This window comes from Trichosurus vulpecula, chromosome 7 (assembly GCF_011100635.1).
Source record: "Trichosurus vulpecula isolate mTriVul1 chromosome 7, mTriVul1.pri, whole genome shotgun sequence".
In the NCBI taxonomy this organism is placed as follows: domain Eukaryota; kingdom Metazoa; phylum Chordata; class Mammalia; order Diprotodontia; family Phalangeridae; genus Trichosurus; species Trichosurus vulpecula.
The window spans coordinates 248,979,869-249,004,978 of record NC_050579.1 but is presented as its reverse complement, the minus strand read 5'-3'; the positions used below and the strand labels follow the sequence as shown (position 1 = coordinate 249,004,978).

General features: G+C 37.4%; 1 protein-coding gene across 1 annotated transcript in view; it reads right to left on the bottom strand.

The window, feature by feature from the left end:
• Window positions 1-25,110, bottom strand: part of KIF6 (kinesin family member 6) — a 493,781-nt gene that overhangs the window by 355,766 nt on the left and 112,905 nt on the right. Inside the window, exon 6 of the mRNA XM_036767567.1 lies at window positions 12,652-12,781. Coding sequence (XP_036623462.1) covers window positions 12,652-12,781 — 130 coding nt within the window. The remainder of the gene's footprint in view (window positions 1-12,651; window positions 12,782-25,110) is intronic.

Genomic DNA, 25,110 nt, shown 5'->3' with positions numbered 1-25,110 from the left:
TATGTTATCAAAGTTGTCCATTTTACCTCTATGATCCTAGACTTTGTCTGGTCAAGAGCTCTCCTCTTATGCATAGTTGTAAAAGGTATCTCGTTCCCTGTTCCTCTAATTGTTTATATTGTGACTTTTTATATCTAGATGTTATATCCACTTGGATCTTTTTGTGGCATATGGTAGGAAATGTTAGTCTAAGCCTAACTTCTCCCAGATTGCTTTCCAGTTTTCCCAGCAGTTTTTTTTTTTCAAATAGTAAGCTTTTCCCCCAGTAGTTGGGGTTTATAAAACCTACTATGTTCATTTGCTTCTGGATCTTTATTCCTAATCTGTCCCACTGACTAACTTTTCTATTTTTCAATCATACCAAATTGTTTGGATGGTTACAACTTTGTAGAATAATTCGAGATAAAATATTTCTAAGTCCCTTTCCTTCCCATTTTTTTTATTATTCCCCTTGAGATTCTTTAACTTTTGATTCTCTAGATGAATTTTATTATTTTTTTCTAGCTCTATAAAACAGACCAAGTGCTGTGGTGGATGGACTACCGGGTAGAGCTCTGGTCTTGGAATCAGGAAGACCTGACTTCAAATTCAGCCTGACACTTACTAGTTATGTGACCCTGGGCAAGTCACTAAATATTGTTTGCCTAAATTTCTTCATCAGTTAAAATGAGCTAGAAAAGGAAATGGCAAAGCAGTCCAGTATTTTTTTGCCAAGAAAACCCCAAATGAGGTCATGAAAAGTCAGACACAACTGAAACGACTGAACAACAACCAAAGCTCTATAAAATGACCTTCTGGTAGTTTGATTGATAAGAATAAGGAGTAGATTTATAATTTCACTAGATGAGGAAATTCCCCTTACCAATAAAAATCAATGCCTTCTCTGCAGCTTAGAGTCTTAGAGCATGGCCTAAAGCACTTTCCCATGGTCACTGAGGCAGTCTGAGTCAGAGATGGGAAGGATTCTGAGGCAAACTCTCTATCTGCCATTTGAAAGAGCAGATATGAAAGATGGTTATCCTCATTTCACTTCATTTTTAACAAAGAATCAATATCGTGACCCTAAACAAATAATCAAAAAACTATCCCCCTGCAAAAAATAGTCAAAATAATTTTTCGGATTTAGAGTGTGGATTTTTTGTCTGTTTATGATGACAGTTAATATTGCTATTAAGGGCCTACTGTGTACAAGGCATTCTTCTAGGCACTGTGGATGCAAAGACAAAATGCAATGAGCCCTACTCTCAAGGCTATTGCATTCTATTGAGGTAGGGTCAGGATTAGGAAGCAACAATATACACATAAAAATACAAAGTATATACAAGGTAAGACAAAATAAATTCAGGAGGGACAGGTACTAACCAGATGAAGGATCAAGAAATGTCTCATGAATAGAGTGGGGGAGGTTCATCCACCATTTACTCTACAAAGAAATAATAGTAAGAATGACAGAAGCATAAAGGGTATGAAGATGTACAGGGTGCCCAAAATTTTAGTTTAGTTTAAAGCCATTAAAGAACATAAATAAGGCTATATTCCTGTACCTTTATTACCATGTATTTTTCAGTTTTTTAGTTATTAGCCATAGGTTTGGGCAGAAAAGACTGAAAATACAATGTGCTCCAATGAGGCCTGCTATTAAAAGAATAGCATACCAAGAGAAACTAATGCAAGGTAGGTGCTGAATGAACTATGTAATTCTGGTCTTCCACCTACATGTCACTTAGTGTTTCCAGGACTGGATTGTTCTCTATCAAAAAAGCTTTCTTGAGCAACATCTCAGCCCACATCTAGGTCCCATCTTCAGTATTTACATGCATTTGTGACTATAATAATGAAAGAGGGCAGGGTCATGTCTTGATCTTCTCTGAATCCCTATTATGTCTAAAACCTCCACAGTAAAAACCAAATACATTATGTTGACTTACTGTTGATCACACAAAGCAGGTGATGTAAAGAAATTGGCATGTTCCTGAAGGATGTTGGCCTCATACTTTCATCTAAAATGGAACCCAGAGCAAAGGAAATCATTGTTCTTATTATAATGGGAGTAAGGCAAGACTGGCACCTTTATTTATATTTTGGACTTCCCTTATGCAGAAGCCTCAGAATGAACTTTTTAGATTTCATTTATTAAGTTAAGCTCTTGCTGTGCATGCAGAGAGCACTGTGGTAGGCACTGGGACAGGCAGAAAGTTTGGATAAAATGAAGTCTCTACCCTCAGGGAGCAGACTTGACCTTAGGAAGTCAATATAACTAACATGTCTCACATTCCAAATTCCAGTAGAAAGTTTGGCACTGTGTTAGCCAGTGAGACTTTAAATGGTTAAGTGGAACATGATTTTTCAAAGCTAATTACAACCATAATGTCCTTGTTTCTTACTCATACCACACAAGGAGATTATGGCTTAGAGCATTAGAAATGAAAGAGTACTTGTCAACAAACACAGTCACACAATAAGGCTACTATTTCCCTTCTGCACTTTATATGTTATTGTGCAGAATGTCTGATAAACAGCTGTTCAGCTAATTCTGTCACGAGCTGCACCCTATCTCCTCTTACATGCTTCTCCCCTCCCCATCATCCTCAGACCTCTCTGGCCCTCACTTCTGACAAGAGTTACATAGCTCATTTCAAAAAGTTTGCTTCTAACTTGCATTTTGGGAAAATTCAAAATGACATTGCTTCCTGCAGAAGGAATAAATAATTATTTATTCTTTAGAGAGCCAATGTGAAATAATGAGTAAAAGGGCAGGCTTGGAGCCAGAAGAAACTAGGTTCGAGCCCTGCTTCTGACACACCCTGGCAGTGTGACCCTATGCAAACATCTTGATTTCTCTATGCTGATCTGCATTGATAGAGAGAGTTTCCTCACTAAGGAGTTCTCTAAACCAGTGAAATCACAGGTACAGTCTTTAGTCCTATCAAAACAACAAAGACATATGCCACCAGCAGCTATGGTGCCAAAATGGCTGGAGATGGCCGAATGCTGAGAAGAGTGAAAAGAAAAACATGGAACATGGGCCAGGCAGAAGAGTAAAGAACAGCTCCGTTTATTTAACTGAGGGACAGGGATTATATACCTTTCAGGCAAGCAGAATCAACAAATCCACATGTGAGGCATTTGCATAATGCATGACTTCCTCGTGCTTATGTTCCCCTTTCGCCGTAAACAATATTGTGTTAATAGCCCACAGGTGGTATTTAGCACGTATGTGCCATGGGGGTTTTTGAGTGTACCCAGGAGGCTTGAAGAGCCTTCATCCTGAGCAGCATGTGCATGCTGAGGGAGGGATGGAGAGCTCATGTGTGGAGTTATCAGCCCAAGGGCAAGAACAGGCCTCTGGCCTGTATCTTATCCCAGAATGGATTTTCTCAGAGCTGACCCTCTACACACATAGTCAGTCCTTTAGTTGAAACTAATGGGACTTTTATTTAAAGGAAAAGAAAGGTAAGGTATATAGGACAGATGACAATTACTATGAAAAATTTTGTAAAAATATTTATAAAACATATGAAAATTGTTGGATAGATGAAATCCCTTCCAGAAATTCTAGAATATCACAATAACTGATATTTATATTAAGCTTAAAAGTTTACAGAATGCTTTGGGTCCATCATCTCATTTATGCTTCACAAGAGCTTTGTAAGGTAGACACCCCAAGTGTTAGGATCCTGCTTTTACAAATGAGAAAACTGACAGGATGTCAATTGTCAAGGACCACACTGGCTAGCAAATATCAGCAGTGGGATTCAAACACAGTTTTCTCTGGATTCCAAGTGCAGAGCTCTCCCACTATGTCACGCTACCTCTCTGTGTATTTTTAGTCAGAATCAGAATCTGAGAGGTGGAAGAGATCTCAGCAACCTTTTAGTCCAATGTATACTTGAAAGGAATTCTCACTATAACATGTCTAACAAGTGGTCATAGAGCCTCTACTTGAAGACCGCCAAGGAGGGAGAACCATCACCTTGTAAGGCATTCCATTTTTGGATAACTCTGACTGTTAGGAAGTTTTCCCTAATATCAAGACTAAATTTCCCTCTTTGCAACTTTGATCAACTGCTGTTGCTGCTTCTGCTTATTGCAACCAAGAAGAACAAGCTGAACTCCTCCATATAGAACTTCAAATACTTGAGGAGACCATATCCAGCTGTCCTAATCTGTATCTTGCCACTGGACCACAGGGGTCTGGAGAAAGTGAGGCTGGTTACTTTGCACAAACCTCCCTCACTTAAATCCAATTCACTTGCAAGTCATGGCATTGGCTTCTTGATATCATGGCCCTCTTAGAGAGCAAAGGACAAACAATAAACTTAAGTAGCATGAGCCATCCCAATGGGGACCGAACTGGCCAGTTCCAATTGGGCAACTCAGCTCCTTCCTTCCTCTCCTCTCCTTTCCTCCTTCCTCTCCTTCTGTCCACATAAGGTATCATACCCTTACCTGTTGGTACTCTGCCTAAGGAATATCAATTTTGATCACTGAAACCTAGAAATATATCTTGAGTTTTACTGGCTAGATTTCTTTCTTAAAGACTATGCCTTAAACCCAATTCACTCTGGCTCTCATTGATTGGCCAACAATAAGTCTCAGGCCAAGCCCACTTGGTGGTCACTGTTTGGGCCCTGAAGGCTCAGAGTGAACGTAATTGCAATTTTTCCTGCTTTGGACAGAAACCCTGAGGGTCTTCCCCACCCCTACCCCACCCCACTGATTTTTTTAAACTAGGTCAAAGAAGCCATTCTTTGCCTCACTTCTTACCTAGCCTTTAATAACTGAATGGGCATTTCCTGAGACAAACTGAGACCTGGAAAAGATCTTGGCTTAAAAAGGTCAAGATCTACCACTACATCCAGAGCCATCACCAGTCATCTTGATCTATGTCTTGCCACTGGACTCTGATGACTCTGGAGGAGAGAATGAGACTGAAGACTATGCGCAGCTCTGTCTCACCTAAATCCAACTCACTTGCAAGTCAAGACATTGCCCTCCTGATGTCATTGGTCCTCTTTGAGAATGAAGTACAAGCAACAACAACAACAACAAATACTTGAAAACAGCTATCATTTAACTCCATGTCCCATCCTCATGTCCTGTTCTTCCAACTGATCTGGACTCAAGGCCCTTAACTATCCTAATTGCCTTTCTCTGAATATTCTCTGGTTTATCAATGTTCTTCTTAGAATGTGGTGCCCAAAATTGAACACAAAATTCTGAACAAGATTTGATGAAGGCAAAATATAGTATGACCATATTACCCTATTTTTTGCAAGCTCTGCCTCTCCGCAAAGCCCAAGACAGCATTAGCTTTTTGTGCTGCCAAATCACACTCCTGATTCATATTAATCTTGCTAAAATACAAGACTTTTTAAAGAACCATTGTTATCTAACCATGCCTCCCTGATCCTGTACTTGAGAAATTGGCTTTCTCTATGCCTTAACAATTCTCTCTAATTCATTTCATCTTCTAAGATTCATCCCAATACTTTAGCCTGTCAAGATCATCTGGGATTCTGCCTCTCATTCAGTGTGTTTGGTATTCCTGGCCGCTTCTAGTCATCTACATATTTGATGAGCATGTAATCTGTACTTTTGTTTAAGTCATTGATAAAATATTAAATAACGCCAAGTAGAGATGCCTGAAGTATTCACTGGAGACCTTGTGGCACACTGCCATTGAACCATTAACAGCTACTCTTTGAGTTCAGCCACCATGCCAGTTTGGAATCCATTCAATTGTAATCTCATATTGTCAATATCACTCTGGTTTTCTCCACAAAAAAAGTATAAAATGCTATATCAGTTGCTTTCCTAAAGTCTAGGCAAAATTTATCCACAGCATCTCACTCATACATGAGTTTAGTAATCCTGTCTAAAATGGAAATGAGGTTAGTTTAGGATGATTTTTTTTATGAAGTCATACTGGCCATTTGTAATGATCCTTTCCCTTTCCAGATGTTTGCCAACAAATGCCAACACTTTTTAATGATTTATCATAGAATTTTCCAAGCAACTGTAGTCAAGTATATTGCCCTAAATAAAGGGCTTTACTGGCCTCACATTTCCCTCCTCTTTTTTTGTTAAATTGGGTCAACATTTGCCCTGCTCCATTCTTGCATTATCTTTCCTGTTTTCCATGATCTTTTCCATATTACTGACCATGGCTCTGTAATCACATCTGCCGCTTCTTTCAGGACTTGAGGATATCTACCATTCATCTGATCCTTGAATTGATCAAGGGAACCTAGGTGCTTTATTTTCTATCCCATTACTTATTTTTGGCATCAATTCCCTGTTAGTCATTTTTGTTCTCTCATTTCCAATGCAAAAGTTATTTTTCTTGGTAGAGAAAACAGGAGGCATTTAGTTACAGTCCTCAAGTTTCTTTCCTCTGTTTCCTCCTTGTAAAATGAAAACTAGAATAGATGGTTCCTGGGTGGCTCTAGTTCTGGGTGGCTGGTTTGAGGTCCTAGAGGCAGGAGAAGAAAAGAATGAGGATGCAGAAAGAGAAGAATTACCATTAGCAAGGAGTAAAGGAACTCATGCCTCTGAGAAAGGAGGGAAGAAGGCTAGAACTGGTGATGATGCCTAAAAGCTGAGGATGAGAATCAAGAAAGCTCCTTTCAGATGGCTTCAATCTCTGTGAAATGGAACACTAGGTCAAATGCTATAACAGAGTATAAGGGGGTACAAATGAGGCCTTGAAGAATAAGAAAAACATTTGAAACAGCCATGGTGGGGAACACTGTGGGGAATTATTAAAAGCGGAGGAGAAGGAATGCCTAGTAGCAGTGAGGATTCAGATAGTGTTATACGCCATTTATGGAAAGAAGGCATTAAGTTTAATGCGAGACATAAATAGAACTGTAGAAATTATTTCAGAATTTGAATTAAGTAGAAAAAGGATAAATCTGCCCTTAATAACTTTTCCTGAAAATGACTAAAGACACAAAAATAAAAAGAACTTCCCTTTGTATACCATGCATTCAGACTTTGTTTTGCAGATGTTTTCTGGTTACCATAGCAGCTTCTGAATTTGTCTCTGTATAAATGGGAAGTTGGTAACCTAGTTAGAAAAACTGATTAGTATGTTCTTTTTATCCCAGTAAGCTCGTTCTACACTTACACAAATTGCATTTTGACAACTAGGTTGTCATCCAAAGCATAGTTTTTTGTCTTACTAAGGATCTTAATGATAAAATATTCCAAAGGAATGAGAATTGCTTTTCAGTTATGTTTTAAAATATCTTTTATAGCATGCAGAAGAGATGACTGCAGTTCTCAATATACAAGCTTTTTAAGAATCCAGAAACTTGACCATACTTGCCAAATTTAACATGAAGTATCAATTCTGAGCATTATCCGCATACATAGAGCAAGCTACAAAGCCTAAGACTTGGGAGATGTTAGGTCAGCATTGAAGAAATTAGGTCCCATGTAAGAAAAAAGTTAGAAAAACTAGAACATATTAACCACAGCCTTGGTACTCGTCTTCAGCCTCCTGAGTCTTATACTAGAGGACTATTAGTCACTGATGGAAAACATCTTTGGATAGTTCAGGTGGCAACTGAATTTCAATACCTAAGGCTGTAAATGTGTACCACCATATAAATTTGGGTTCTTGTGTCCCTTTATATCATAAAAGGTTGAAATCAAGTAATTTAAAAGTAGAAAACAGACATTGTCAATCAGAGTATTTGATACTCTACCACTGTTGTGGTCTGTCGTCAAGCCATGGCAACCTTATCTCCAAAAAATTAAACATATGAATCATTTAGAAGACAGAGAATTGCATGGTGGGTATGAGTTGGTTCTACCACATTAGAAATGACTTCTGAAGAAGAAATGGAGTAAAGGAAGTTGACTATGAACTGTGTGAATAAAAATGAAGATGGGCTACCTAAATTAATTTGCTTATTAATTGCCATACAAATCAAACTACCAAAACATTATTTTACAGAGCTAAAAGAAGTAATAACAAATTTCATCTGGAAGAATAAATGGTCCAGAATATCAAGGTAATTAATGAAAAGAAATGCAAGGGAAGGTGGCCTTGTGTACCAGATCTTAAATTGTATTATAAAGCAGCAATCATCAAAACTACTTGGTACTAAGAAATAGAGTGGTGGATCAGTGGAATACGTCAGGTGCCCAAGACATAATAGTCAATGACTATAGTAATCTACTGTTTGGTAAACCAAAAGACTCCAGCTTCTGGGATAAGAACTCACTATTTAACAAAAACTGCTGGGAAAACTAGAAAACAGCATGGCAGGAACTAGGCATAGACCAACATCTTACCAAGATAAAGTCAAAATGGGTACATGATTTAGATATAAAGGCTGAAACTATGAGTAAACTAGGAGAGCAAGGAATAGTTTACTTGTCATATTTATGGAGAAGGGAAGAATTTAAGAGCAAGAGAGAGAGAGAGGGAGAGAGAGAGAGAGAGAGAGAGAGAGAGAGAGAGAGAGAGAGAGAGAGAGAGAGAGAACATTATGAAATGCAAAATGGATAATTTTGATTACATTAAATTGAAAAGTTTTTGGACAAAGTGAATGCAAAGGAGATTAGAAGGGAAGCAGAAAACTGGGAAACAATTTTTTACAGCCAGTGTCTCTGATAAATGCCTCATTTCTAAAATATATACAGAACTGAGTCAAATTTATAAGAATACAAGATATTCCCCAATTGATAAATGGTCAAAGGATATGAACAGGCAGTTTTCAGATGAAGAAATTAAAGCTATGTACAGTCATACAAAAAAAGTGCTCTAAATCTCTATTGATTAGATAAATGCAAATCAAAACAACTCTGAAGTACCACATCACACCTATCAGATTGGCTAACATGACAAAATAGGAAAATGATAAATGTTGGAGAAGATGTGGAAAAATTGGAACACTAATACATTGTTGGTGGGGTTGTAAACTGATCCAACCATTCTGGAGAGCAATTTGGAACTATGCCCAAAGGGCTATAAAAATGTGCATACCCTTTGACCCTGCAATACCACTTCTAGGTCTGTATCCCAAAGATATTATAAAAATGGGGAAAGGACCCACATGCACAAAAAATTTATAGCAGCTCTTTTCGTGGTGTCCAAGAATTGGAAATGGAGGAGATGTTCATCAACTGGGGAATGGCTGAACAAATTGTCGTATATGAATGTAATGGAATACTATTGTGCTATATAAGAAATGATAAACAGGCAGACTTCATAAAAACCTGGAAAGACTTACATGAACTGATGCTGAGTGAAGTGAGCAGAATCAGAAGGACATTGTACACAGTAATAGCAACATTGTGCAATGCTTAACTTTAATAGGCTTAGCTCTTCTCAGCAATGCAAGGATCTAAGACAATTTCAAAAGACTCATGATGGGAAATGCTATCCACATCCAGAGAAAGAACTATCGAATTTCAATGTAGATCAAAGCATACTATTTGCTCTTTTTTTGCGGGGGAGGGTGTTGTTTTATTTCTTCTTTCTCATGGTTCCTCCCATTGGTTCTAATTCTTTATTACAACATAACTAATGTGAAAATATGTTTAATATCAATGTATATGTAGAGCCTATATCAGATTGCATGCCATCTTGGGGAGGGGAGAGGGGAGTAAGGTGGATAAATTCTGAAACTCCAAATCTTATGGAAGTGAATGTTGAAAACTAAAATTAAATTAATTTTTCTAAAACAAAAAGAAAAGTTAAAAAAATGAAGATGGGTCCAAAAATATAACTGATGGTCAGCCCAGGTCATGTGCTGCACTGGTATCCTCAGAGCATTAACAGAAAGTGAAGAAAGCTTCCAGCACATCATGAGAACAGCATGTGGCAATGTGATGAACAGTCAGAGCCAAGAACTGTGGGCAGCATGGATAGGATGCAATCTACCTTGTTGGCAGAGGGAATGAGATCACATCAGTGAGATGTATCCCAGATCCATCTGAATGTGATTGTATAATAAAACAATGGAATTCTCCAAAAAGAATTCAAGATACAGAAACTTAATCCTTGAGGAGGTGGCCTAAGTCTCTCCAATATCTGACTGATCTAAGATGTTATTCCAGAACAGGAAACTGGGAACTAGAGATCTGCTTTCATAGAAGTAAAGTGCCAGTGACATTGGTTTGGGGCTTCTCTAACATGCTGCATATCATCAGGAGAAGGAAGGAAGGAAAACAGGGAGGGTAATGGTAATCAGGATGGGACTTTTCTGTTTTCTCTTTTAGAATGCTAAGATAATGCTAAGATAATCAAGTCCCTTTGATGGGTCTTGCCTTTCAAATGTAATGGCAAGCAAAGTGAACTTTTTGCTCTCTTTGTTTTGGAAGTGCTTCTCAGCGCTAAGGAGTCTTTGAAGACCTGCTTACATCAAGGGAAAGCCTAGTTCACATGGGTTTGAGTCACATTGTTGTGATACCCCCTTGACCCTGAGAGGGATATATAAACTCAGAGGTTAGTGTTTTGCCTTTGGGGGCACACTCCTTGAAAGAGTGTTGGTTTCAACACTCTGGGTAAGCCATTTAAGTAGCCCCCCGCCCCATGCCTGGCTTTGAAAACCCAGATGTTGGTGCTTCTCTGGTAACCATGGATTGTGATTTGGTCTGTTTATATTTTCTCTGTTTGTAATTTCTGTTTGTATTTGCCCTGAAGTTCAAGGTGCTGACCTTTTCCCCTGAACTAAGTGAATGACATATGTATGTTTGATTAAAGTGTTAACCCCTTAAAGTTGCTTTCCTTAGAAAAGAAGATCAAAGAACCTGTGCTAGCAGCCCTCCTGCGTGCTGGTGTTATTGGCCTTACACAGCCACAGTAATGGCAAGTAGCATTGTTGTTACAGGGAGAAAGGAAGAAAGGAAGGAACGGAGAGAGGAAGGAAGAGAGGGAGAAGAGGAGGAAAAAAGGAAGGATGGCACTGGACAGTGCCAAGGACTTCAGTCATAAGAACATTCTTTCCTGGGTCTTTGGTGGCTGTGGCTGCAGCACTGGGAGAAGCAGTGGCTAGGTTCCACAGGGTGTTGTTTCCCAGGATGCCGGATGAGGACGCTGTGCTGGAAGCGTTGCCATTCCCGAGACTTTTTGGTTTAGGATGCTGGGCTACCTCCATGAGGGTCTGATGGTGGCCAAGGTGGTAGCCAAGGTGGCTATGACTTGCCTGGCCCATGATGCCACTTGTCTCTTTTTCAGTGTCCCCTGCCGCTTCAGTAAGGCTGGCTGTGCTTGCCTTAGGATGGCAGTTAGTTGGCTGTTGGGGATGCCTAGTGCCTTTTCTACAGGAGTTACTTTCCTGAATGATGGTTGTGAGGGCTGGGATGGAAGAAGGACCAGTATAGAGTATGGTCACTCCCAGGGTGAATATACAGTCACTTCAGCTCCCTGAAGTTATCTAACATACTGGCATTGAGTCTGGGCAGTATAATTATATGCCAAGACAATGGGTCCTAAAGTACATTGCTACTTGAAATCATCCCATTCTTTATTGTGTGTTTTTTGATCACTAGTTCAAAACAGGTTTGACTTGCCTTTGCCTCTCTAAAATTAGGTTCCTTCTGCAGAGCCCCATTGGTCACTATGTGTCATCTTGTGTTAACATAATCACTAGCAGGCCGTGGTTTGTGATGAGGCTTGGCTCACAGTCTCTTGTCTGAGTTAAAGCAACAGGAGGGCCCATTTTTATAGTTCTAAAGTTTTATGACTGACTTCATAACTCCGCATGGTAACAGGTGGGAAAAGAATGAAGGGAATTGACTGTGCAATGGGGGCAGCACCACCCTTTTGGTTTTTCAGAGCATTTGGGAACTTTTCCCTTCTTCTTTTCCATGTTCCAAGTCCTGATAAGAGCTGTTTTTGGTACCCCACAAGCTGCTTCTTTTTAAGCAACATATGGAGGGAGCAGATTTAAAGGGCAGGAAACCTCTTTAAGTCAGGTGCTCGAATTAAAGTCTTGATTATGTTCAACTGATAATAATAACATCACTGACAACCAAATTGTCAAGACAAAGCAGTGAAAATGGACAGGTGGAAAAGTGAGATCCAAATATTTTGAAAATTAAAACAATAGAAGTTTCCCAAAACCAAAATTAAGAAATAAACTCATGGTTTCTTAAGTCTTTATAACATAAGATAAACAAGTTCAGAATATATAAATATGCTTCTTAATAAATTCTGGTTGAGAGCCAATTAGGGCAGTCTAACATAATAATCATTCCCAACTTTTGGTAAAACATTACCCAGTATGATTTTTGTATTGGTGCCGATAAAACTCGACTTTCAGCTTTGGTAGTAGTGGTGGTGACTTCAATGGAAAGCACAGAAAACAATCTTCATACCCTCACTCTGTCCTTGTCCTACAGAATAAGATTCCAAAGTAAAATTCTGGGATACCTTAATATAGCATTTGAGCAAATAAACTCTCAGCGTTACAGCAATACAGAAGCAATATGGTCATGTGGAAAGATGATAGCACTCAAAGACTAGGTTCTTAGCCTCATATCTTGGCTTTAATATTTACTGCACAGAAACCTTAGGAAAGACACAACCTCTCTGACCTTAATACTCTCATTTGAAAAATGAGGATGTTAAACAAGACTATTTCTAAGTATTCCCCCAACTACTGCTTCAAATTACTATGATATCCCTACCTCTGCAATCATTCTGTTGGTATCTCCTAAGAAGAGAAGATTCAAAGCTTCTTCCTCAGTGGTTGCCTGCTGAAGAGATAGATTTTTCAGGTGAATGTTCTGATCAGGGTCCTCCAATATTGTCACCTTCCTAGGGAACAAATAAGGAGTCAGTGAGACACATAACTGCAGTTCACTAAAAGAACCTGGTGCCAAACTGCAGCTGTCAAGCATTCTGCAACATTAAGGTGGCATGTACTCAGTCAAGGCTTAGTAATACAAAGATGGTGATTTTACCAAACTGCACATCCTTAAAGGGTTCCCTTTGCTACATAATCGAATAGATTTGTGAATGAAAACCTTATCATCAAGCAAAAGATCTTCTATGTTTACAATTTGTTGTATTTATCATTGTTACCTTAAAAATGCATATACTGGTAGAGTTATACAATTAAGCAACTACTGATGGGCAATATCAAAACACAAGCTCCAAGTCAAGGATTTAGTAGTTTTTAAGAAGAGGCTCATAGCTTCCAAGGTGTTACCTCCAGGACAAAATATAAAGTCTTCTCTCTGGGATCTAAAACTCTTTCTAACTGGTCTCCTTTCTACTTTTTCAATCTTCTTACTTTATTCCCCTCCTCACACTCTATAGTCCAGCTACGCTAGTCATTTACTGTTCCTCCAAACCAATACTCCATCTCCCAGGTCTGTCCCCTTGCACTGACTGTCCCTCATGCTTTCAATGCTCTCCCTTCTTACAGATGCCTTTTAGTTTCCCTGGCTTCAGGTCTTAGCACATAGGAGGCATTTTCCCAGATCCCCCTAGTTGGAAATGTCTTTTCCTTGGAGAATTTCCATCTTCTCTGTATAAATCTTGCATGTATGCAGTTATTTACATGTTGTTTCCATTAGAATGGAAGAACCATGAGGATACAGATTATTTTTTTGCCTTTCTTTGCATAGTAGGGTGCCTGGCACATATTAAGTTTTGACAAATGCTTTTAATTAGTTGACTGAAGAGAACAATTTATCCATTAGCATTGCTTTAATCACTGATTCCTCGTCAAGGGATATATAAGACTCTACCATCATTAATACTGTTCTCAGATCTCCAATGCCATCTCCTCCATATCTTACCTTCTTTAAGAAAACTACCAAAACCAACCAACATGTGTCACCAGCTATTATCACTTCTGTGTCTCAGTTTCATAAATATATTCATCTTCCCATTCACATGCCACTGAATGGAGCTAAGAAAATCAAGAAACTAGGCAGAATGGGTCCAATATAAGTTTATGTTATCTAATCTCAAATGAGCCTTCACTGCAGCAAGGCAATCCCAATTTCCCCTAATTGATTCACTATCCTACTCTCCATAGCATCCATCCCTCTCTCAGTGGAGCATTTCACCTCTGAACTCCCTCTTTCTACCTGCTTCTCACCCTTCGTCATACATCACTCAGATATCTTCCACCATAATCTAATTTTTCAGTCCTGTCTTGGATGAAAAGGTAGACCTTCTCTTTGTTATGGCCAATCCCTCTGCATGCACCCTTGATTTCACCCCCTTTCATTTTCTCCAGCTCATCATCACCACCCCCATTCTTTCTCTAACATTCAATCTCTTCCTATTTCCTGGCTCCTTTCATGATGCCTTCAATTATGCCTATGTTTTCTCCACATTTGTTTGTTTGTTTTAAGAAACATTCTCTTGATCTACTTATTGCTGTTAAGCTATTATCCGATGTCTCTCCCATGCTTCTTGGTTATTCTACTTGCTCTCCTCTCCCTCTCTTCCAAACACTCTGCAACCTGCTTCAGACCTCACCATTTGACTGAAAATGCTCTTTCAAAGATACCAATATGACATCCCTTGAAGACAAATCTAATGTGTTTTCTTGATTCTCAGCCCTCTTGATCTCTCTGTAGCATTTGACAGAGTTGATCACTTTCTTTTCCTGGATGCTTTCTTCCCTCTAGGTTTTCATGACACTACTCTCTTTTCTTTCTCTTCCTACATATTTGACCATTTTCCTTCGGTTTCCTTCATTGAATATTCATCCATGTCATGCCCACTAACAGTGTGTCTCCCAATGCACTGTCCTAATATCGCTTCTCTCCTCCTTCCATATTATGTATTTCACTAGGCAATCTTATAAATTCTCATGAGTTCAATCATAATCTCTACGAGGATGACATCAGGTCTATAAGGCAGCTAGGTGGATGGGGCAGTGGGCCTGGAGTTAGAAAGACCTGAGTTCAAATGCTAGCTGTTGTTGCTGCTGCTACTACTACTACCTACTAGGCCTTGCATAAGTCACTCCATCTTTGTCTAACTCAGTTTCCTCAACTCTAAAATAAAGATAACAATAGTACCTACTCCATAGGGTTGTTCTAAGGATCAAATGAGATATTTGCAAAGCACTCAGCATCATGACTGTTACATATTAGGTGCTTAATCAATTATTTTTCTTGTTTATCTAGCCCCAATTGCTTTCCTGATGTCCACTCTCATATCACCAACTTCCTATTTGACATCTCAAACCAAATATCTCATAGGTATCTCAGACAACATATCCATAACATAACATTACCTTTCCCCCAAAATCCTCCCATCCTCCCGTCTTCCTAGCTTCCCTTTTACTGTCAGGGGTACCACTATCTTCTCAGTCATCCAGGTTTACAACCTAGGTATCATTCTTGATCTTCACTCTCTCACACCTCCCCCCCGCCATGTCCAACATTTTGCCAAGGCCTGCTGATTTCACTTTCATAATATCGCTCATATATGCTCCAGACCCTCATCACTGCAAACTTGGCCTATTGCGATATCCTTCTGGTTGGTCTCCCTGATTCAAGTCCTCCACTCATCTGTCAAATTGATCTTAAAATACTAATCTCACCATCACACCTCCCCTGAACCCATTCAGTAAACTCCATTCACTCCCTATTACCTCCAAGATGAAATATAAAATCCTTTGGCATTAGAAATCCTTCATAACTTCACCACCTCCTACCTTTCCAGTCTTCTTATATCTTACTCACTCCCATGTACTCTGATCCAGTAACATTGGCAACCTTGCTATTCTTTGAGCAAGCATTCCATCTCTTGAATCTCCACACTTTCAGTGGGTATCTCCATGCCTGGAATTCTCTCCCTCCTCATCCCTGTCCCTTGCCTTTTTAGGATTCCTTAAAATCCAACCTAAATTTACATTTTCTAAAAGAATCCTTTTCCAATACCTCTTAATGACAGTGCCTTCTCTCTTGTTGATCATCTCCCATTTATCCTGTAGATGGCTTGATTGTACATATTTAATTGCATGTTGTCTATCTTATTAGATTGTAAGCTCCTTGAGAAAATGAACTGTTTTTTCCCTTTCTATCCACAGTATTTACCATTGTGCCTGACACATAGTAAATGCTTAATAAAAGCTCATTTGCTAACTTTTTCACTGAAAAAAACTAAAATATTTATTGTTTGTTATAGTTATTTGTCCACAGAAATTTTCCCATATACCACATTGTTAAATACTTGAGGGAAAGAACTTTGTCTTATTTAGCCTTGTAACTCATTGCCTAGTTTGGTGCCCTGTAGCACCTGTAGGCACTTAGCAAATAATTGTTGAATGTTGCATGCCAACCATCTTTCACAAATAATATTACCTACTTGCCTTTCTTTTGTCTCTCACACTTTGCCCAGTTCTACATAGCATTACATCTACATGACAGTTCAAATTGTATATCCTAACACCAATTGAAGAGAATGAAGATGAAGGTATTCAGCTTAGTTCTAACTTTCATCTCCAGGTCTCAATTCCTCTACAGTGACAATTCCTACATATTACCAAACTCTCAAGTAAAAAAAAATATATATATATGTATATATACATATATATATGTACATATATACACACACACATATATGTGTGTGTGTATGTACATACACACACATATATACATACTATATATGTATATATACACATTTACATACATGATCTTAGGCATGATATTCAGGAAGTTGCAAAAAGTATTTTAGAAGAAAAGTGATACGAGTGCAAGTTTGAATTTTGGAAGTAGAATTAAGGATAAAGTAGAAGAGAGCCATGTTAGAATCAGAGTCCCATGAGAAAATCTTAACTGAAGAGAAAGATACCCAGACCCTAGACTAGATCTATGACTACAGGGATGAAGATGGAAGGAGCAGATTTAGGGGTCATGAAGGAAAAGCACAAGCATATGGCAACATATTTGCTAGGTGGAACAACCAACGATAAGTTAGATAGATGATATATAGATGGATGGATGCATGGATGGATAGATAGATACATCTAGATATCTATCTAAATAGATAAGTATATAGATATAAATAATATATAGATATATAATCTATCTAGATATAAATAATATCTAGGTATCTATATGTAGGTAGCTATCTAGTCATCTATATTTCTATATTTGTGTACATATTATAGCTATAAATACATATGTACATATTATATATGTGTGTGTATATGTATGCATGTACACACACACCCACAAAACTTATTGTTGGTTGATCTAGTCTAGAGCATGGCTATCTTTCTCTTTAGCTAAGATTTCTTCATCACACTCTCTGATTCTAGCATGGTTCTCTTCTATTTTATCCTTAATTCCACTTCCAAAGTTCAAACTTACACTCATGCCACTTTTCCTCTAAAGACTTTTTGCCACTTCCTGTACATTGTATCTAAGATCTTCACTCTCTGCTTCAAATATTTAAAGGTTCCAAGTGAGGAAAGTATCATAAATAGTTCCTACATCTTTCTGTAAAAAACTGTTAGATTTCTTAAGAAATTCCTGGAAAAGGCAATGTTTTCTACCAATTCACTAGTATATTTTTTTGAGAAGGGGAAGGCAGGGCAATTGGGGTTAAGTGACTTGCCCAAGTTCACACAGCTAGTACGTGTGTCAAGTGTCTGAGGCCAGATTTGAACTCAGGGGTCCTCCTGACCTCAGGGCTGGTGCTCTACTCACTGCTCCACCTAGCTGCCCCTACGCTAGTATCTTCAAAAAGACTACCTGCTTAAAACACTAAGAATAATATAGAATTAATGAAAGGTTACTATCAGGCATTGCTTTTAAAAAAAATACAATTGACAAATCAGCATGTGCCAATCATCTATTTATGAGAAAAGTATAGAATTTAGTAATAACTTCAAAAAATTTAACCATATTATTGGAAAAAATGTTACCTGGATTTTCAAGTATAACTTGTGGACAGTTTTTGAAATTAATAATGGTAAGAAAACAGAGAAATAACCAGCACATCTGTAGCTAATATGTCACTACTAATACAGTACCTTGCCAAGCTCTTTTCTTTTTTCCATCTCCTTCAAACAATACCATTTAAGAATGGAAAAATGATTTCTTTAAATGAAAAACAATTGGAATTTATTTACATATTTTCAATAAGGCTCCTAATAAGGATAACTAAAAGTTGAGTGCGAAAAAGTTCTCAAAATCATGGTGTTCTGAATGATGACATAGTTGAAAAATTTACTATCACAGGGACTTTTTTTTTCCTCAAGATCTCCCTCCATCCTCACAAGAGGCAAATTCTTTTTAAGTATTTGGGAGTTAAAGGTTGGCTCTATTGCTGACTCCTGGGACTTAGAATTCTTTCTAAATCCCAGCACGATGAAAAAGTTAGTGACTCTTTTAAGGTAAAAGAAGTGAAGTAATTTTGGAAATAAAATCAAAGTTGAAAATATGTGCTTAGATTGTACATTTAAGGAAGGAAAGAGAAGAGCAACTTCTGTCTTTCTCCATCTTTTAAAATTCAGCACAGCAACAAATTCTCAATTTCAGATTAAAGGTAACTCTAAACAATTTTCAGATATTTATGACTAATGTGTTAAAGAAAGTAATGGTAGTTACATACAATAAATGTCTCCCTCATCTTTCTTCCCTTAAATTCAAATCCATCAATCAATGAATGAACCAATCAAAAAGCATTTAGTAAGTATCTATTCACCATATGCCATGCACTGCGTATATAAAGATGCACAAAAATGAAACATTTTCAGAATGGAGTAAGAATGAATATAGAACATGGGAAACAGGTTAGTCATTCTGTGAGTCTTCTATTCTGGGACAGCTATAAATGGGTCACATAGCATATGCTATGAGAAAAATGCTTAATAAAAGTTATCTAGTTAAAGGTGGCCAAGGGTAACTAAGCTACTAAATTCTTCTAAATCATACAGAGTATTTTTTCCCCTCCAGTGTAAGTATTTTTTCCAGAGTGACTATTCTTCAACTATATGCTACAGGCATGCCCCATGTAAGATTATTTCTAATAATTTCATTTTGCAGTAACATTACTGTAATATCAGGGATCCTTTGCTATTTATCATAATTCCTATGGGAGTCACTTTCACTTAGCATCATGTTTTCTTGGAGACAATTAAAGACAATATATCTGTATTCTATTCACTTTCATTTGACTTTTCTACTTCAATCAAAATAGAGACTGAATTTATTGGTAGCAAGTCACCAAAGGCCAAGTGCAATCTGAATCTGGCTATGATTTCGATACACGACACTTAGGGGTACAGAGGTGTGCTATCTAGTCCATCTTCATTCCAATATGTTTCTTCCTATTTTCTCTGACCTCTCCTCTCTTTCACCACTCTGCCCCATGGATTTTTAGTTAGTGGTGAATAGGACCCTATAAATCATCTCATCTAAAACTCTCATTTATATCCATCTATCTATCTATCTATATCTATATCTATATCTATATCTATATCCAAATCCATATAAACCGAGCCTCACAAGGTGACATGACTTTGTCCAGGAAGCGGCAGAGCAGGATTCCCAAATCAGGTCTCCTGAGTCCAGATTTAGTACTTTTTTCCATTATATGAAGTAAACAAAGTGACTGGTGGTAGAGTTCTTTAGCTACATTGCTGTTAGAATTATTTTTCATAGTTGAAAGAAATAAGGAAAATAAGTCCAAGTTTGTACATCAGGGTGTCCACTTTGTTACAATCTCTTTCCCCAACCCACAATCAATAGCTATTTCTTGTATCCTCAGCATTCCATATGTTCTGCCTGCTAAGGAAGAAACAGTGCACTTAAATAGGGCATTTATTAGAATTCCTTGAACAAATACCTCATTCCCAAGATGGAAACCCCCCAAACTATTTATTTGGGCCTTTCTGAAAAGGCATGCAGTAGCTTTCCCTACAGAACATTTCTAAAATGTTTAAATTTCAAGTAAAAAGACAGAGACACTGATAGTCTTAACTTGGATACCCAAGTGGAAAAGTTCTGCTAAGTATTCTTGGTCGGCATAATGACAGAGAAGAGGCGAGCTTTGTGTTTTCTCTGTAAACAGAGACTTTTTTCCATTTGGCTAAGTAGTTGGAATTTGTAGGCTCCTTTTTAACTGACTGGAAGACGTATGAATGGGCAATAGCCAAGTTGCTCTCTGTTAACTGAAGGTCCTCTGTGTTTAAGCAGAACTATCCATGATAGAAGAGTCCCTTAGAAGCCAAATCTTCCTTGCTTTGAGGAAATTTGTCACTGGTCAGTACAATGATTATGGTACTTCATATCACCCTTGCTGTTCACATTACAGATCACAACTATTCGCTGGCCTGATGTAGGGCCATTGTGATTAATTCCTATAAGAACAGGAGGGAGGAAGGAAGACAACCTAGTAGAGAACTGTTCTTGTGTAACTTCTTAACCTAAATATTATTTTAAAAAAACCAGGTTGTTGTTGTTGTTTTACTATTTACAAAAGTTACCAAAACATAAAAAATAAAAAAGCACTCACTTTAGGCCAGTGTTTCTCAAATTCTGTTTTATGAAACCTTGATGTTGAATTGGTAAGTAGCTGTACCTTTTAGAATTCTTAACTAAATCTTCTAATTATTACTATAATTCTCTTTTACTGTTATATTAGGTATCAGTAACCTTAGCTCTGCTGGCTTTGGATATCTGAAGGAACTTAGTAAAATCCTGAAGCTACTCTACCATTTCAAAGTTAATAACATTATACATTACACAACCTACTGGTGACTAAGGGCAAAGTGAAATTGGGATATTTAATAAATTCAGTTGTTTAACTTAATTTATGCAGCAATGCTCAAGGACATAAGAAGAGACCTAAGAAAGGTGTTCAAATAATCTTTCATGACTTTAGGAAGCTATTTCAATCCAATGAGCTACAAAAAATATTACCTACCAAAAGACCTCAGAATGGACAGCTGGGAGCCATTATATGCTAATCATGGATACACTCTGGATACATACACTCAAGAATTTTGGATAGGTTTGTAAAGTCAGGGCCACACTGTGGACCAAAAGTACATAATTCTTGTAACTAGCAGATAAATTCTTTTCCTACTGATTTTTTTGTAAAGACCACTTAGTGATATCTTTGGGAATTGCACATCCATGTAAATTCATCTTCACTTAGGACCATTGAGATTTAGAACTAGAAGGAACTTCAGAGATAATCTGCCCAACCTCTTTACTTTACAGAAGAAGAAAATGAGATCCCTAAAGAATTTCAGTGACATCCTCATGGTCGAACAGTTAGCAATGAGGTCATTTGACTTCAACTCCAGCACTCTTTCCTGTTTGTCAGTTTTCTTTTTCAAAACTATACTTAAGATACATTTTCAAGTTACCACAATTATTTTCAATGAGATCAACTTCCTGTAGTGTACAAACAAATCTCTCTAGCCCATTCTCTTCCCATGAAATTTTTTAGTTGTCAGAGAAAGCATATGACTTTCAAACAGATACTATTAGTCATCATATCAAATCACATGGACTGGACTAGATGGCCACTCAAGTCCCTTCAAAATGTCAAAGTCTGTGATTCTGTAATATTTTCTTCATTTGTCTATATAACATCTCTGTGTATGCCTTGCCAACCTCTATCATTCAAACATGAATAACTGGGTTTTATCACCTTTTTCTTGAATTATTATTTTCTCTTAATTTTTCTATTATAATAAATGACACCACTATGCTCCTAGTACCCCCAGTGTTACCAAAAAATCTATTCTGTACCATACTATATAGCACTTAATTCAATTTCCATTTTTATTCACTCTAGTTGCATTATATTAATTTTATCTCTTTAGCTATATCTTGAAGGCATATCCTATATTATTTCTACATATTCCACAGTGCCTAGGAATGAAATACAAAAAACCTTTATTAAGACCTACTGTGTGCCTAGAACTGTATTAGATGTTGGGACAGATAGGAGGTTTATGTCATGATTCCTATCTTCAAAGAATTTGCAATTTAGTAGAGACCACACTATATATGCTTAATAAATACTTCTTGGTCAGTTGGTTGTGGACCACTATGGAGAGGGAGCAAAGTGCTACAAACTTGATTAGCTTCAAAACAAAGTATTGTTTCAAAATGGATCATATAGATTAAGATCTTCTTAGGTGACATAGTTGGACTAGCATCTACACAGAGATACACTGATATGAAAAAATGAAAAGAAAATCAAATAGAGAAATTCAGCATGCTTTCTGGGTCACAAAGATTACACAGTGTCAAAGCAATATGAAATCATACATTAGACTAAAAATGTATCAAACAATTATAATAACAAAACCTATGAGGAACAAGATAAGAATCCGACATTTATTCAATATCTGCCATCTCAAGCGTCATCACCTACAAGCCATCCTTAAAAGATTACCAACAATGAGATCCTGGAATACAGCCAATTTCCCAGCAATAAAGAGATGTTTCTTTCAACACAATCCACTGCACTACTAAATAATGCAAAGAATGAATGATGAGAAGATTGCAAAGTATCACACTACAAAGCATCTACTCTTTAGGCAAAGGGGTCTCTTAGGTCTGACCTAGTCAAAATTCAGATATTAATAGAAAGTAAACATCTATGACAAACTTTTAAGGATAAAAATAACTTCCTAAACACATTCTATAACATGTTATATAAAGATATGGAAGAGTGGGGGAATGTGCCAGTGAAATAGTAGCATATTTGAATTGTGATGATAACGACATGTGACTGATAGCAGGCACTGATTCCTTTTCTAGCTTTCTGTACTGCTCTTCCCAGTCTAGCTCCTCTGATCACTTGGTTTCCAGGTTATCCCTCCAGGTTTTTCACTGGCTTCTAAGTGTTTCCACCAGTTTTCTCAAGGTTCTTTTTCCTCATGTCTTTCAGGCTCAACAGCTCTCTTGCTCTAGTGGTATTTCTGACTCCTGGCTTAGTCAAGGTATCAGTCCAGGCATTTGCCAGCTTCTTGGCATTGCCCACTGGCTTATTAGGGTAACCTCAGAATTATTTGAAAACAATATTCCACCTCCTATCTTTGTGCTTTTGCACCAACTCACCTCTATGTCTCAAATGCTGTTCCCTCCAACCTCTGTCTCTTAGTTTCCCTGACTTCCTTCAAGACTCACTCAAATACTACTTCCTGCAGGAAGCTTTTCTAGCACCCTCCATCTCATTCACCACTTAGAAGTGCTTTCTCCTTTCAGACTGCCTTATACTCTGTATATATCTTATATGTACCTACTTATTTACAAGTTGTCTCCATAATGAGAATTAAGCTCCTTGGGAGCAGGGACTGTTTTGGTGGGTTTTTCTTTCTTTCTTTGTAGCTTTGGCACATAGTACAGTGGCTACTACATAGAAAGCACTTAATAAATGTTTTTCAACACACTGATAATGTCTTGGGCAGTGAGGACAACCAGACAGAATGGGGACAGGAGAGAGAGGTAACCTGGGCTCACCAAAATTTCCTCCCTTAGTTGCTACTTAGACTATTGCTTGCTCTTTTGAATGTTTATTTACAAAGCATATATCAATATAAGTTCTGCCCTACAAATTCGTTCTTCAGTTGTTTTATCTCTGTGATACAATTTCCTAAACAGATGGAAAACTATTTGGAAATTAGAATTCACATCACTCCATGAAATCTACTCAGGACTTTGTATGTGATAGAACAGGGGAGAGGCATGAGACCCATGATTTCACTGTTACATAAAATTCTCAGATAATAAAACTGTTTCCACTAATGACAATCAGTACCTTCACCACAATTAATGGTCCTTGACAGTTGCCTAGAAGTGTCGGAGGCAGGACTTGAATAGGAATTTCCAAGGTCAGCTCTTTACCTGCTACACCATGCTGCTTCTCTTGTACATAGCAGGTACATGAAAAATGCTAACAACTGTGTCAAACAGTTTTGATGGGCTTTTTAAACTTATTTTTTCTGAGAATTTCTAAGAGTCTTTGTATCCTCATGACCATGAATAAAATGACCAAATAACATCATAACTCCTCATTAACTCTATTTGACTTTAATAAGTAATATGCGATCTCTACATATTGAAATTTTAGGGTTATGTACCTGTTTTTTTTTCAAATTACTGCCAGTTTTCAAAAGATGTCTCATTTGAATACCAAAAGAATAGAAGTAAAGATGGGGTTGAAGCTACTCTATTCCATTTTAGCTCTGATATCTTAATTAGGTAAATAGGTATCTTAATCAGAAGACCTTTCAATTTGGAATTATGCAAATAAAGTGACTCAAAAGTTTATCACCTTTGACCCAGAGATTCCATTAATGGGCTTATACTACAAGAAGTCCATAGATAAGAAGAAAGTCCCCACTAAAATATTTATTGCAACATTTCTTGTGATAGAAAAGAACTACAAACAAAGTAGAAGCCCATCGATTTGGGAATGGCTAACAAACTGTGGTACATAAACGCAAAGGAATATTAATATGCTCTGAAGAATGATGGATGTGATAATACAGAGAGGAATGTAAAGATATAACATATAGCTTAAGATCTTCATAGAAGACAGATTTGGAAGATTATATTACATTCTGTTGAACTAGCAAAACTACTACACAGAGATACACTATGAAAAAGTAAAAAGAAAATCAAAAAGAGAAATTCAGCACATTTTCTCTGAAAAAAAGATTGTGTGGTGTCAAAGCAATATGAAACCTTACATTAGACTAAAGTTTTATGAACTGATGATCAGACTAAAAATGTATGAAGTGATGCAGAATCAAAGAAACAGTCAAGAAAACAATGTACATGATGACTACAACAGTGTACATGGAAAGAACACACATACAAATCAAAAGTGAACTTTGCAAAAGTATAAAGAACAAGTATAGCTCAAAAAAAGATATCAGACACTTCCATTCCACCCCTTTGCAGAGTGGAAGGTCTAAAAGTATTGCCTATTGCACATATTTTTGGGCTTTTTCAATATATTAATCAATTATGTTGATTTCCCCCTTTTGTCTTTAAAAATCTTACTTGCTATATAGGATTGCTTTCTTGGGGGAAGAGAAAGAGGATACTGAGGAAACTATGATGATGTAAAAAGCAAAAGTTATCAATAAAACTTATTTTACCAAAAAAGCAACATTTAGAAGTGAAGATGTCTTT